Raw genomic sequence first — 15,360 nt, forward strand, 5'->3', positions numbered from 1 at the left:
GACAAACTCCTCTCGCTGCTTTTATGCAAATCAAATTCCTTTCGCAATCACGCACTGACATCCGCATACTTAACATTCAATAGATGATGGATCAAAATACCAACTCTGTATGATATTATTCATCTCATTTAGGCCATTCCAAATTAATGTCAGATAAGAAATGGCGAATGTCACACTGGACAATTCAACACAAAAACACAAGTGTCTGAAACGATCATCATTATTTGAAACTCTGGATTTCTTAAGACATGCCCAAAGCCTAGAACAACATTTGGCACACACGGAGAAGGAGTAGCTGTGTGACAACAATCGATGCAATTGTAAGGACAATCGTAGTTGGACTTATCTAGCATGACATCATCTCCGGATCCTGTTTGCATTTGTGATGGCCTGCAGACCAGGATAAAAGTCGGTCTAGTCTCATCACTTCACGTCCCAGTGGCGTCGACAAACGGCTTCCAAATATTTGGTTAGTTGTATTGGGGGCGCAATCCGAGAAGAGCGTTGAATTGTCAGGTGGAGGTTCTTCTGTCTTGAGCTCGCCCTAGAACCATGCAGCAAAATTACAATTCCATGGGCAAAAACCCCAGGACACTTCTTTTGACAGAATGAATCATGTCAACAAACGTGATTGTGTTCCAAGTTTGTCGGGAAACAAAAAACACACTTACCATGTGATCATAATTCCGCAGGAAACTCCAATTCTTGTCCCTGTGAATGTATGCTCGATGTGAATGAAGCAAGGCTCGATCATGGCAAGCTGAAAGTGAACTCACCATTCCAGCACTGCTCTTCTTTCGCTCCACAGCATTTCTTTCCACGCTTGATCTCGTTGGACCGGATCACTGGCGTCTGCATCCCGCGCCGTCGAGTGCCTGGTGGTGCTGCTGGTGGTGCTGCTGGTGCTGGTGGTGGTGGTGGTTTCTCCTCTCTGCAGACTTGGCTGCTTTGCGATCGGCCTGCTTCCTTTCCCTCGTCGCGGTAGCCGGTAGCCAGCGGATGAAGCGCGTCTCAGATTGTTGAAGTCCATTTTGTGCAAGAAGCGTAACAATAAATGATTTATTTAGAGCAGTCTAGGCAGGCAGGCGGGCGGGCGGGCAGGCAGGCAGGCAGGCAGGCTCTCTGTCATTTCAGGTCAGATGACCAGCGGATCAAATCACTGCCTGTGTTTACGTTTCCATGGGAAACCGCGAAGGCAGACCTGATCGCAACCTGTTAAGGAAACTATTCAATCAATGAGGCAAACATGCTAACGTTAAATTAAAAAGCAAAACGGACCGATGCGTAAATGGAGAGTTTTTGTTTAAAATTCTTCACATGATGTCAGAATTGCCTCTCAGAGTTGCTGTTTTTAAAGTGAACTATTTTCCCATCGCCTCAGATCTCATCATCGCTTGACGCTCCGATGAGGTTGAGGTCAGGTCAGCTGCCCCCTGGACTCAGAAAAATCCTGATGACATTTTGTGAAACTCTCTGTGCACAAGATGACATTTAGTGAAACTCTCTGTGCATAAAGTATATTTTTGATGTGTGTATTTTTTCCATTGCGTTTGTAGTAAAAAAATGTTGAAGAAAATTGCTTCATTCCAAGTTTAAAGGGATATGAATGATTTCAAATGAATGTCATCCGGCACAGCAGTGACCGTTGTGAGGATAAAACACTACCTCCTGTATTCAAGTATTGAAATCCAAATAGTACTCTTATTTTGAAGCTTGTCACCAAAAGCCGGATGTTTCCTATATGTGCGCAATTTTGATGGGGTGTGACGTGATTTCCCCTGCTTGAGATCTCATATGAGCAAAGGCACCGTTTCAAGGTAAAACCAAACATTTTGCACAACATCTTTTTTTCCCTATAGTATGGACTCACTTATTTGTGTCTATTTAGATGTTTTGGGCTCGATATGACAGCTCGACTTTATATCAGGTGCGAAATTGATGCAGTTCTAGTCGCTTATTTATTTTTTTTTTTTTTTATCGATTTGCTGTATGTTATTATTGACTAGTATTTGAGTCCTCTAAGAGAAGATGCGGCATCATGCATAACGGACATGTTAAATCATGCTTGTGTTGACGTGCAGCATCCGCTAACATGTCACACGTGTGACGTTTGACAGGAGACATGTGCATGACAAGCATTTGACGACAACATGCCAAAATCAACGTCTCTAGAGTTTGCACTAGTCTCAATGTTTTGGCAAATGAGAAGCGAGTCTTGCTGCACGCCCAAAAAAACAAAAGAAGATAAAACAAGAGTTTGACAGAGTCGACACTCCCGGAGTTGCACCTGCTGTCACGTAATTTGAACGTTTCTTTTCTCAAAGATATTATTAAGAAGTGATGCTCAGGTACACCTAGTGTAAGTGTCCAACATGAGATAATTGTTGTATCTAAAGTATATTCTGACCCGGTAATCCCATCGTCACTATTGTTCATGCACGATTAACCCGGTCCCACGACACGGCCTCATTGCGGTTGACCTTTGGCACGAATCGGCAGCGGGGTCACAGTGCACGATACAGTCGAGACATGGAAACACCTGACATTTTGAAAAGAGCAGGCTGTAGATTGAGCAGATTGTTAGGGGATTAGTGGCGTTTAATCTGAGGTGGACGTCTTGTGTTGCTGGTTGTGTTGTTTGGCTTGGCAGCCCTTTCAATGCAACATTGCAATTCTGTGCATTTCTGTGTACTGTCAAAATATAAACCCGGAAGTCGCAATGTTACTCTGAAGGCACCATCTGCTACTGCTAGTGTTCTTTGCTTTCTTGAGATGAGACCCATTTGGGTTCTAAGAATAGGTCTTATTGAATGGTCCTAGCCACTGGCCCTGTGAGGGAGATGACAAAGGAGGATGTTTTAGAGCCTGTGGAGGAAGATGCTTCCCTGGACTGCTTTACTCCAATTTCTCCCCATCAGCGGGGGCCGGTCATCCACCAGGTGGCCTCTGCACCGATGCCTGACGACTGTGGTGAGGACTATGCACACGCTGGCCATATGCTTCTTTTGCAATGTATATTCATTCATATTATTTCTCATGCATTCCCAGATTGAGGGTGTTATCATCTCAAGATACTCTAATGTATCATATCTGGATGGAATTTAAGGATACAAAATCGGTGCTTTGCATCTGCAAGGGACTTTGTCATGATTATTGTCTGCGTTTGTGCTCTCGTCAGAATTCTCCTTCTTCGATCCCAGCGAGCAGCAGTGCAGGGAGGTTCTGCAAGAGCCCAGCACCACCATACCGGAACTCTTTGCTGTCCTTAGGCAATGGGTTCCCCAGGTTCAGAAGAACATTGATCTGATTGGCAATGAGGTGATGTAAGCCTTTTTTTTCCCCCCCTTGCACAACCTGGAATCAATGCACACATTTCTTTTCACGACTGTCTGACATTTGTATGTTTATTTATTTATTTTAATTTTTTTGCACAGATCCTTAACAGAGGTTGTGGCGTGAATGATCGAGATGGTCTGACAGACATGAGCCTTCTGCACTATTGCTGCAAAGCCGGCGCTTCGGGCATTGGTTCGTATTGACAAATGTAGACTGCCTTGTTTGAGTTGTGCAAGATAAGCTATCGGAACAATACGGTCATTGTTTTGTCGTTTAGGTGATGCTGATAGAGCGGCCGCTTTTGCCCGCCACCTTCTGGCGCTGGGAGCCGATCCAAACCTGCGCTCCCGCTGGACAAACATGAGGGCCTTGCATTACGCTGCCTACTTTGATGTGCCCCAGCTTATTGGCGTGGTGGCGCAGGCCTCTCAGCCCGGAGGTAAGCCGAGGCTTGCCCTATACGTACAGCGACGGACAGGTTGTTTCCTTTCCGGATGCCGGGGGGGATTTACCATCATTTTCTCACCAGTAGAAAAGCCAACATTGTGTACTCAGCTTTCCTTTTTGACCTATTTAATGCTTCAGATTTGGAAAGGGCTGCAGCTTTATTGATACCTAATATCAACGCAAACAAAATTATCATTTTTTTTTTTTTTTTTAAAACAGCAATTTTAAACTAAGTCAGTCAGTGGTCTAGCCACAATAATTATGTTTCATCTCACTGCTTGAATTAGTGGCCACTTAAAATCATTTTCATACCTCATATAAAATATGGATGAGTAGAGGAACCAGAAAGATACTGTAAAAAAAAAAAAAAGTTGTTTTCATTTGTGTTTTCCTAAGACATGGATGCGACCTGTAGTGACTTTGACTTTGGCACCGCCTTGCACATTGCCGCGTCTAATTTGTGCACATCAGCCGTCTCCTGTCTTTTGGAGCTGGGAGCCAATCCTGCTTTCAAAGTAAGCCACATCTCTCTCTTTTCTTCTTAGAATCTACTTTTTTTTCACTCATCATTCATTCAATGCAGTGCCATGTGGAAATGGGAAAAGGAGTATTCACTTTTTGATGAAATAGAACAACGTGAATTTGCGCCTTGGTGGTCCATCTGTTTCTATCCTGCATATGCACACGCAGACTAAAGCACCTTTTGCATGGTTTTGGAATGTAGGCCAATCGAGCACCTTTTCCCTCAGGCTCGAGTCTTTTTGCTAGTTTTCACTTCACTTCATTGTTATGTTGAGAGTTTTATGGGAAAGTGAATCGTCGACCCAGTTCTTGACAAGGCAAGTCATGAAAATGTTTTTTTTCTTTTCTTTTTTTCCCCCCTCTTCCATTTTATTCCTGTGCTTTCTGTACTTAGCGGCTCTACAGCCGAGACTCCCAGCATGAGGCGTTAAGTCGTGTCTGATTTCCGCCACACGCTTGAATTGAGGCCGAGTTCCTGCAGTTTTATTAGACTACAACGTTTTTTTGTAACAGTGTGGGAGTCCCTTAAGCGTTTTTTGCAACTCTTTGTAGGCTTTTATGCATCCAACACTGAGGTACATGATCCTCAACCATGCAGCAACTGTCCACTGGGTGTCACTAAAGCACTATATTTCTCTGACCTGATGTGTGTGCTTGAACATATTTTTCTGTAATAAGTCCATTTTTGTCGTCTTCTATGACAGGACGATAAAGGGCGGTACCCAGCCGATGTTGTTCCTGATCCCCTCAACATGCCCCCAGAGATGGCAGACGCCGCCGCCCTGGCCAAAGAGCTGCGACGTTTACTGCGAGAGGCTTTGCCGCAGCCCACCTCGTTGCCTTTAGCGTCGCAAGTGCAGACCCCTCCCGCTCTTTCCCAAAAAGCCAGGCTAAAGCTCGCCTCTCTCGGAATTGCGCTCGGTGACCGTGTGGTGATAGCTGGACGCAAGGTTTGTGTGTGTGTGTGTGCTCACTCCAGTGAGGTGCAAAGAAAACAAACATTTCCTAGTTTTAGTGATTGAGTCGTGGCTGAAATGAAATGCTGTGCCCCAAAGAGTAGTTGAATAATGCTAACTCATAATTCAATATTTTGGTTGAGTTCATTTAGAAATTTCAAACATTTTGCTAAAAAAAAGTATAGCATGTCACTTTTTTTAAGATCAAATGGAACATATTGCTTATTTGGTATGAAATAATTCTCACCATACCAAAATACTTCCATTGTTAGATGGGCTGTTGTGAGAATAAAAGCAGCATGGGATCAGTAAGAGTTTGTTTACTTTCTGGGCCATATCTTTTTTTCCACTTCTTTACTCTTATCTCATTTCATCTCCACCTTATTGCACCCAGGGGCAGTAGAAGGGATTGGAAGAAGGTAGAATTGGATCAGCCGCTGTTCTGGCCTGCGTTGACCCAACTTTAGCCTCAATTCAAACTCATTTGCAAATGAATGAACCAATCTCCATCTTGACAAATCCTCTAAATTGGCTTTGCCTCTACTAACAATGCGCGGGTTCTAACGTTGAAAAAGCGTTTGTTGAAATCAAATTGGTTATGACCCACCAACCCACCCGCAAGATGAGGATGTACATTGTTTTTTGTTTTTTTTCTTCAATGCTTTTGCACGTTACGTTGGCTGCAGTGAGCTTTATAAATGACTTTTGTACATTTTTTTTTTTTTTGAAAGGTCGGAACCCTGCAATTTTGCGGCAACACGGAGTTCTCCGGCGGTCTCTGGGCCGGAGTCGTGCTCGACAAACCCGAGGGCAAAAACGATGGCTCGGTTGCAGGCGTTCAGTATTTTACCTGTCAGCTCAAACATGGTAGGTCAAAGCACAACATGACTTCCTTCTTGTACTTGCCATCATTTCATGATTTTGAGTCGCTTTTTGCAAGGCTCTTGTCTTCAATGACTCAATTCATTAACAAGACATAGTACTACTAGTAATTGATTTTTATGTTCCCCCTTTTTCGTCAACAGGAGTATTTGCTCCTCTCTCCAAGATAAGCAAAGCTTTGGAAAGATTTACAAGTGGCAATAAGGCGTCGACACCGGCACGCCATCGGCACATAGACCTGTCCGCCGCCGTTCCTCCCAAGAGTAACGCGCGCTTAGGTATGTAAGTTAAGGCGCATTATCTCCCTGTCAAGGGATTGATGCTCCATTCTCTTGAGCCTTTTGCCCTTCTACAGCTGAATCTCGTCGGGCACATTTCAATAAATAATGGTGATTGACTAGGTCCACCAAAGATAAACAATTGTCAGACAGTTACAAGCTGTGGAAAGATGTGTAATGTCCTTTGATGTTTCAGAACTTCTTATTAGGGGAAAGTAAATAATAATAGTATCTCGTTGCACGAGTATTTCTTATCGGAAGACCCCCTGGCGTCACGTAAAATCCAAATAACTGCAACCGCTCAAAAACATCTCATTGCAACTGCAATCCCATCAATAAATGATGAGCTAATGTTCTAATAGCTGAAGAAATAACTCTTTAGTGCTGTCATTTGAGCGCTTTGGGACATAAAGTGAAGGACTGCAGCGGCAGCGGCAGCGGCAGCGGCAGCAGCAAGCTTCCCATTATTGTGGACATGACAGGAGTGTTGTTAATCAGCTGCATTGCTTTGAAAAATGAAAGCAAAAAAGCTGCAGAGCCTCGCTGACATATACAGTAAAAGGGATCATTACAAAAGGAAGTGGCAACAAAATCTTTTTTTGTTCTTGGGCCTGCTGCTTTAGCTCTTGAGAAATCCTGATAACAGGGTCAATCTGTTGCCTTCATTAAACTTGTACCAACCCAAACGATGAGTAACAATTCTCGAAGGATGTTAACCCATGTTAAAAATAAACCAAAATCTGTTTTCTCAGTCTTAACTTGGATGATGAGTGACAGGTGGAAAAGGAGATTTCTGAGTTTACATTCCTACTTCTCTTGCTATCATTGTCAACTTCTAATAGGTTTTTTGAAATGCTCCCGCTACGTCGATTTCTGCTTTTACGGTTGTCCTCACTGGTACTTGGCAGTGTCATCACAAAAACAAATGGAAAATCAAACATGCGTTTGTGGTGCTAATGTCTCTTCATACTTCATGCACGACAGTACGTTGCACCTTATTTTCTTGAAACGATCCCAAATCCACATCCGAGGGTTGCCGTGCCGGCTGAGGCATCTGTGCTTACGTATGTGGAATGACAAAGTGTGTCTTGCCATCCATACAAGGAGCCGGGGATCACAGACTGTCCTCTCACAAAGTGCTTTGCGGGTGGATTTGACACTGCACGGCGCTGTCCGCTGCTGAAGTTGCAATCCTCCTTGTCTGCTGCCCTCATAAAATCCATCTTCGGATATGCTGTTGTTGATGTCTGGAACCTTGACCTGTCCAACCGGAGGCTGCGACCCTGCATAAGAGAAATGACGTCAATACATGAATATTGTGTTGATAGGCAGGTTGCCACCGACAAATGGATGAGCGGCAAGAGCGGGCCTCGGTCGGCGCTCTCGTCTCCCGGCCGGCCTGTAAAATAGTCCAGTGACCTTAGAATATAGTTGGAACTTATCAGAGTGGCTTTTTGTGCTTTGTGGGCCGTTTGGGGTTTCCAGATTTATTGTACAGGGGTAATATTCAGTGGTTTTGGTGGCTGATTGATCTTTACGTGACTGGAATTGTGGACCTTAGAGTAGCCAATAGAATGCTGTGATTGATAGTCCAATTAAGTAGAGTTTAATAACCGGGGCATAGACAGGCTGAATAGTCTTGGCGGCAATTCATCACAAGGTGTGTGTGTGTGTGTGTGTGTGTGTGTGTGTGGCATCGTGCAAAAAAAAGTGAGGTTGTGCGTGTCAGCACCTCCTTACTCCCCAGGAAGCAGACTAATTTATGAGCAAACTTTCTCCGGGCTTTTGTTAGACATTTACAGTCCAGACTCTCAGTGCCACCTGAGTTTTTGCGATTTAGCAGCTTAACAATAGCGCCAGCTTGATCCCGGCCGGGTCACTGTGAAAAGTCTCTCATCCCGGAGCCAGCGCAACCGCACACTCTTGCTTTTTCAGCTGTGGCTCTGGGAGGCTTAGGGTTAGGTTAGGTTAGGTTAGGTTCGGGTTAGCTAAAGCCTAAAGCAAATCTCAGTGGCATGAAAACACGCAATGGCAAATGTCATCCAATGTTTTCATATTCTTGGATGTTTCTTACTCGTGCGTGTCTGCCGTACAGATTTGGTTGGTTAGAATTCATCTTGCACTTAAAACTACGCGGATAGCGTCGATGGCGTTCATTTATTTGATTTGAACCCAGTCGGGTCGTATTTCAATCGGGAGCACGTGCACACTGATGAATGCGGATGAAATATTTGCGGGCCACATAAAATGTTCAGCATTTTTCACAATACGTTTTTGTTGCCCTTTCCGTTCACTCATTCATTTGTCATGGATTGGCAGGCGCTCTCTCTCAATCGCTCTCTTCTTCGTCTTCCTCGCTGGAATCTCGTCACGGACGCCGTCCTCGACCTCATCCCCGTCACAGGCAACGTCTTGCTGCCAGGCAACAAGGAGAAGATATTTCTTCCAGTTCCTGGGCCACACCTGCTCCCGGCCGCCGCTCCTCTTCCAGAATGGCTGCAAATTCGACAGCAGGCAGGAATGATTTTATCAGTGTGAATCCAAGAAGCAGTGCAATACTTTGACCTCTCTGACCTCGCCAGGTTCTAGAAGCCGGACTCCTTCAGCGAGCAGCTCTGTGTGCGGGGGGGCGGAGATGCGCCCGGGGGACAGGGTGCTGGTCGTCGGCCAGAGAACCGGCGTGGTCCACTTCTACGGGAAGACCAGCTTTGCTCCAGGTCAGGATTTAGCGTTCCCTTCTCCATTTGTTTGTGATCAAATCTATCTTCTTGTATTTCACATATGGAGTTATTGGGAGAGAGAAATTTGCCCAACAAGGGAAGAAAAAGCAAATCATGCCAAGGCTCCACACCTACCTCAAAAAGCTGTTTGAAATATTCGGTGTGCCATCAATAAATGATGCTTAGCCTTTCTAGTTTGTCTCGAAAGGGATGTCACAAAGAAGCAGCAACATGCACAACTCATGTTTTCTTCTTTTAAAGCTCATTGGCAAATAGAAAAGCCAAATACAAAGGAGCAATTGATAGGACAATGATTGTGATTTGCCAAGTAAATCTCAAGAACACGAAAGCGACTGACAAATCTTTTATCTTGATAGTCGAACCCATCTGGAGAGATTGTCAATATTTTCAGTTTAAACTAACTGAGTGTGAGTCGTGTTTGAATAAGTAATAATGATCCAGCAGCACAGCAGGCACGTGTGGTCAGCATGTGTGCCAGCCAGCCAGCCAGCCAGCCAGCCAGCCAGCCAGCCCCACAGCAAAGTGCAAACATGAACCTTTTTTTTTTTTTTTATGAGCTCTCTGATTGACTGGTTCAGGAAATAAAACATTATTGCCGACAATGCTGTGATTTTATTTCTTTTCCCCTTCAAACAAGTCATGTTTTGGATTGTACGATAAACTGCGTGTGCCACTGAGCACTATTCTAGATTGCACTGTAACAACAAGACACAAAACACATTTGGATGAATCGATTGGAGTCGGCGCACAATACTAGCTAGCCACAGGGCATCTATAGACACATTTTCTTCTTCTCAAATCCTTAAAAGGCATTTCTTTTCTTGGTACTTTCAAGCCCTAAACCTAAGCCTAGCTTTAAACCCTACCAGACTAAAGATGCCTGAATGTCCGAGGGTAAAGATCAAGTTTCTTTCATGTAAAAAGCAAATGTTTGGTTGTTCTCAGAGCTTGCACTAGGTTCCTTATTTTAGGTTCCTTTCTTTCTTTTAGCTTGATTCACAACATTGCTTCTAAAAAAAAATCTCTCTCCCTTGTCAGACAAAGAAGAAAAGGAAAAGAATTGATTTGAAATTCCAGGACTCTTGTTGATGATCTTCTTCCTTCCAGGCCACTGGTTGGGCATCGCGCTGGACACACCCGGTGGGAAGAACGACGGCTCAGTGGCTGGAGTGAGATACTTTAATTGCCCACCGAGACACGGGATCTTTGCTCCTCCGTCTCGTGTCCAACGGTGAGCGCTCGTCTGCAAATTTACACTGGGGTTGCATTTGACAGTGTGGAAATTGGGAATACCCCCGGGCGGGCAGGCGGCCGGGCGGGCAGGCAGCCGGGCAGGCGGGCAGCCGGGCAGGCAGGCCGGCCGGCTCCATCGATACATCTGCCAGACTGCCACTAATGAGTTCCTCTGACAGTGTCATTTGTGCTGCTGTTGACTTAATGACTTTGCCCTACGTGGTCGGTCCCTTCTATGCTTGTAATTAACAGGAATGTCAAACTAGAACAACAGAGGTGTGAGTGGAAGACGGCCCAAGGCCTTCTCTTGCCGTGACTGCCGCATTTAATGTGACAGCCAATGAGCCGGCAGCGCTGAACTTTGCTAGACGTATGGATTGCTGTTTCAAGCAGAAATAAAATCGGGAGGGAGGCAAACCAAAAATCAAATCCACCTTTTCTTCCTGGCTCTCCTCTAAATCTCACTCTGCCTTCCCTACATTCTCCTCCTCAGCGACGGATTGCAAAGCGAACTACACTAATGATCACAATTGGTAGTTTTCCGATTGCAGCGTGATGAAACGGAAAATGTGGTTGCAAAAAAAAGATCATTGTCTCCAGACCTTTTAGTCTTTTGGAAGTTGGCTGGCTAACACTAACGAGCTGTAAATATCAAGGGCCTTGCCCAGCTTTATTTCTCCTTGACAAAAGCAGACAATATTGAATAGAGCAGCACACCATGAAAAAAAAAGCCAACCTCAACCTTTAAACAGTTTTCTCCAACGTTTTCATTCGGCACCATATTCATGGTTTTGCTTCTGTGGGGTGTTTTTTTTTTCAGCCTTCAGTATTTTATTTTTGAACAGGAACATAGTGATTTTGCAAAAGCTTTGCTCGCTGTCACATATTTGCGTGACATTGTCCTATCGTGATAATCGTTGTTATTTACTATTAGGACGATCAGCATATGCGTGTTCTTGCATGTCTTGTAGACGATATTATGTCCGATTGAGCTAATCTTTCTATCAGTCTGCTCAATAAAGTGCGCGTCTCACTGGCTGATGCTAATCTGCCATCTCGGTTTGACAAATTCGTGCCGTCGAGAGCCAGTGAATGAGTTTGCCTTTCTCCAAGCTAATGAAACATTTTACGATGGGAAACTTTTTCGATGGGTCGCCTGAAGACGAAGCAATGACTCCATAGGCATATAAAGTGCTGTTATATATTCTAGACGTCAAATTGCTGCTTTTACTTTAAAAATCAGCAAACTTGCTCCGCAGACCCTCGGGGACTTTGCGGCAACGTTGGTTGTTCTCGTCATTTCTTTATTGCATTCATTACTCTCCTAACATTGTTTCTTTTAATCTACTATCTGACAAAATAGGATCTGCTTTAGGCAAGAAAGAATCTTTGCGTTTGCCTTCCTTTTTTTTTTTTTGCCTGGTGTCCTCCCAATTAACCCTGAGGCCCTTGCACTTTTTTTTTTTTTTTTTTTTTTCCAGGCTCCTCCGTCATAGGGAGACTCACACTTCCTCGCCATCAAACAACGTGTTTTGACCTCCCTTTTCGCGAGCGGCTACAACACGCCATTAGGAAAACAAACAACGTTTGTTTTGCCGCGGGGGAGATAAGATAATCCTTTATTGCGCTCACACTGAGGAAATTCATATCCCAGCACTTTTTTTGCTTTTGTCAGAGCGAGCTATGGTCTCAAGTAATCTAGTTTGATCTGAAAACTAAAAGGGTATACACTAGCAGTGGCTGAATTACAAGTGACTTTGCTGCATAAGTGATCATGTTGTCGCACTTGTGCTCCATCTGTTGATTGTTTTCAGGATCCACGGATCTGTGGATTGCCTCTCCGAGCTCTCCTCATCACATCTCAACCATCCGTCAATCAGTGGTGAGACTCTGAAATGTCTTGGTATTCGGCAGAAAACACACACACACACACACACACACACACACACACACACACACACACACACACACACACACACTTGATGATTGTGATTTTCATGCAGGGGTGATTCGTCGCAGCTTCAGCACATCATCTGCTATCGCTCCACCCGAGGAGACAAGTAGAAGAAACCCTGTGAGCAGGTGGGTTTTCTTCTTTCCAGATCATGCCCATCTTTTTAATTTGGTGTATGTGCTAATTTTCCAATGTTACCAAAGGAATCGTTTGATCCCCCATCGTCGGCGCTGGAGCAGCAGCAGCGGCGGCGGCGTTCCAAGAGGTAGCTCCGGGACCGTCAACAGTTCTGCCAACCAGGTCCGCCTCCACCAGGGCATGCAAGTCCTGTTGAACAGTGCCAACGAGATGGCCTGCATCCGTTACGTGGGCACGGCTGACTTTTCTCCAGGCCTTTGGCTGGGCCTGGAACTCCGAGGCCCCAAGGGAAAGAACGACGGTTCCGTCGGCGGGCGCCGCTACTTCACCTGCCGCCCGGGCCACGGCGTGCTGGTCCGCCCGAGTCGCGTGACCTATCGTGGCATCAATGGTTCTCGATTGGTAGATGAAAAGACTTGAGAAATGGAATCCGAAACAGTCCGATGTTTCAAAAGCATTTACATATCATGTGCACTGCTTTTTATTCTATTTTTTTTTTGGACGGAGGGCAGGGTACTTGCTTAAAGCAATGCTTTGATATTCTAAACCCAGCTAATTGTTTGGAAGATGCCATTAATGCACTTTATTGAATTATTGAATAATTCTGGAAGGGACTGATTAAGACTAACAATTGCACTACTAATCTGATTGCAGATGTGTTCTAATGACTAGCAACAACCTCTGCGACATGGCTGTCAGATAATTGATGGAACTGACTCATAAAACTCATTTTCACTTGAGTTATTGTAAAAAAAAGAGTCAGTCACCAGATGTCAATGTTGCTCTTATCTTATCAATCACATCATTACAGTGCACAGTGCATCATGTTATTCATGACACATTTTCAAACCTCTGATTAGAATAGCCCATTAATACAGATGACTAAAAATGCAGCGCAGTTCAAGGCGGCTCGAAACATTGTTTCCCAATAAGAACGCCAGGGCTTGCACTTTATCCATTGCAATATAATGAATGTGGGCCAGGCTCAATCAGTGGTCAATTGCATGATGTGTCTCTCGGTCGTGTGTGCAGTTCGGCTTCCAATATATGCATCCGCTTTTTGTCTTTCTTTTTGTCTCCAAGCCACTGTAGAATTTTGAGAAGCATGAGAAAGCAGCAGCATGAGGCACAGTTGACATTTGATGAAAGAGAACAATCGCAATCATCCGAAAGTTCTGAAGTTGAACCGGGTAGCAGCCCATTTAATTACAGTTATCAGTCAGAATTTGCAGTCATCCATTGTGCATGTGCAAGAGCCAGCAAGCATTCTATAAAACACATTTAATTACAGTGCGTGTGGCGCGCAAAGATCTTCAGTCAATAGGTGGCTCCTGCAATTGAAAGGAAGTGGTGGCCAAAGCCAACCATTATCAGCAGATTCATACAAAGACCCTTCAGTAAGATATTCATGGAAGAAAGCGTGAGCAAAATGATCGTTTTTACGCTGCCATTTGTGACATTTAATGCACGATAAGCGTTTCTTTTCCTCTGCTCTATAATCTAGTTGACAACTTTACTGAGTAGTACTTGATTTTAAAAGTCATTTGCTTCCTTTATGAATTCCTTTTCCTTGATTTCATGTTTCATAATGACGAGTTGTGAGCATGTTAGTGAGTAAAATGGTGTTAGGTTTTGTTTCTTTCAAAAACTATGATTGCACCGTATCTGAACTAGGTGCTTAAGGTCTGTTGTAGTTGACTACCATGTTGAAGAATTACTAAAAGAATTTGAGATGAATGCATATGAAAATGGATCAGTGTTGTTTGATGCGCCTTTCAGAGCCATTGGATGTGTGAGGTTTGATACTGTTTACATAATGATTTGCTAAAATATGAAGAGAATAAAGGAAACAATTCTAATTCAAGCCATTCTTTTGATATTCATTTTTGTCAGCTGAAACATTCTTATTCTCGTAATAGTTGATATTTCATGACTTCAGACCACTGTTAAAATCAAGATAGTGCCCCATCATATCTAGCCTTAAGGAGACATCCCTGACTGACAGAAAGAAAGAGGATGCTGTATCTGAGTACATCTTCACTTTGTCACCTGCAGCTTGTACAAGAGCACTTTTGTACAACATTTCATTAGCATGGCCAAGACCTCAAGGTTAGAAAAAACAAACAACTCCCACGAAGCTCTTAACCGTCTTCTGCAATAGTGGTGGCTCGTGAGTGAACGATTCGTTCAAAAGAGCAAGAGTAATGGAGTGTCCAAGTGACGTCACAGATCAACCAGCCAATCAAAAAGTGGGGGTGAGGGCGGGTGTGGCACTTTTCAATTTCACTTAAACTTTTTCCCTAATGAAGTGATTAGGTACACCTGTGTCCGTGTGACGTCACAGATCAACCAGCCAATCAGAAAGTGGGGGGTTGTTTGGGTGTGGCACTTTTCACTTTCATTTAAATTTTGACCATGATTTTTCCCTAATGAAGTGGCCTGTGATTAGGTACACCTGAAAATGGCGGTGTACCTAATAGAGTGTCCGTGTGACGTCACAGATCAACCAGCCAATCAGAAAGTGGGGGGTTGTTTGGGTGTGGCACTTTTCACTTTCACTTAAACTTTTTCCCTAATGAAGTGATTAGGTACACCTGTGTCCGTGTGACGTCACAGATCAACCAGCCAATCAGAAAGTGGGGGGTTGTTTGGGTGTGGCACTTTTCACTTTCATTTAAATTTTGACCATGATTTTTCCCTAATGAAGTGGCCTGTGATTAGGTACACCTGAAAATGGCGGTGTACCTAATAGAGTGTCCGTGTGACGTCACAGATCAACCAGCCAATCAGAAAGTGGGGGGTTGTTTGGGTGTGGCACTTTTCATTTTCACTTAAACTTTTTCCCTAATGAAGTGATTAGGTACACCTGTGTC

At 44.1% G+C, this 15,360-nt stretch overlaps 2 protein-coding genes across 5 annotated transcripts; one reads left to right on the forward strand and one right to left on the reverse strand.

Annotated features, from left to right (window-relative positions):
- Positions 1 to 12: 12 nt before the first annotated feature.
- Positions 13 to 1,088, reverse strand: cimip5 (ciliary microtubule inner protein 5). The gene is made up of 3 exons (XM_085932421.1): positions 777 to 1,088; positions 672 to 711; positions 13 to 544 (listed from the first exon to the last, which is right to left on the reverse strand). The coding sequence occupies exons 1-3, from the start codon at positions 1,028 to 1,030 to the stop codon at positions 347 to 349; spliced, it is 492 nt and encodes a 163-aa protein (XP_085788547.1). The 5' UTR covers positions 1,031 to 1,088; the 3' UTR covers positions 13 to 346.
- Positions 1,089 to 1,694: 606 nt separating this feature from the next.
- On the forward strand, positions 1,695 to 14,327 carry LOC147044882 (CAP-Gly domain-containing linker protein 4). 4 transcript variants are annotated; one of them, XM_085932624.1, is made up of 16 exons: positions 1,705 to 1,817; positions 1,889 to 1,927; positions 2,821 to 2,970; positions 3,179 to 3,318; positions 3,435 to 3,528; positions 3,614 to 3,775; positions 4,180 to 4,298; positions 5,010 to 5,255; positions 5,993 to 6,128; positions 6,287 to 6,421; positions 8,741 to 8,935; positions 9,004 to 9,138; positions 10,270 to 10,393; positions 12,210 to 12,277; positions 12,399 to 12,477; positions 12,553 to 14,327. In XM_085932624.1, the coding sequence occupies exons 3-16, from the start codon at positions 2,841 to 2,843 to the stop codon at positions 12,905 to 12,907; spliced, it is 2,118 nt and encodes a 705-aa protein (XP_085788750.1). In that variant the 5' UTR covers positions 1,705 to 1,817; positions 1,889 to 1,927; positions 2,821 to 2,840; the 3' UTR covers positions 12,908 to 14,327. The 4 variants fall into 4 exon arrangements, with proteins under 4 accessions (XP_085788747.1, XP_085788750.1, XP_085788748.1 ...); XM_085932621.1 differs by lacking the exon at positions 1,889 to 1,927 and having other exon boundaries at positions 1,695 to 1,817; XM_085932622.1 differs by lacking the exons at positions 1,705 to 1,817; positions 1,889 to 1,927 and adding an exon at positions 1,987 to 2,359.
- The last annotated feature ends 1,033 nt before the right edge of the window (positions 14,328 to 15,360 follow it).

This window comes from Syngnathus leptorhynchus, chromosome 15 (genome assembly GCF_054491065.1).
Source record: "Syngnathus leptorhynchus isolate UIUO chromosome 15, UIUO_Slep, whole genome shotgun sequence".
Taxonomy (NCBI): Eukaryota; Metazoa; Chordata; class Actinopteri; order Syngnathiformes; family Syngnathidae; genus Syngnathus; species Syngnathus leptorhynchus.

Bases quoted from the DNA above. Each gene is read 5' to 3' on its own strand.
- cimip5 (XM_085932421.1), bottom strand. From the start codon at position 1,030: ATGGACTTCAACAATCTGAGACGCGCTTCATCCGCTGGCTACCGGCTA. The intron at 712-776 runs GTGAGTTCACTT...ATACATTCACAG, and splicing joins AGAAGAGCAGTGCTGGAATG to GGACAAGAATTGGAGTTTCC. The intron at 545-671 runs GTAAGTGTGTTT...GCATGGTTCTAG, and splicing joins TGCGGAATTATGATCACATG to GGCGAGCTCAAGACAGAAGA.
- LOC147044882 (XM_085932621.1), top strand. From the start codon at position 2,841: ATGACAAAGGAGGATGTTTTAGAGCCTGTGGAGGAAGATGCTTCCCTG. The intron at 8,936-9,003 runs GCAGGAATGATT...TGACCTCGCCAG, and splicing joins GGCTGCAAATTCGACAGCAG to GTTCTAGAAGCCGGACTCCT. The intron at 9,139-10,269 runs GTCAGGATTTAG...TCTTCCTTCCAG, and splicing joins GAAGACCAGCTTTGCTCCAG to GCCACTGGTTGGGCATCGCG.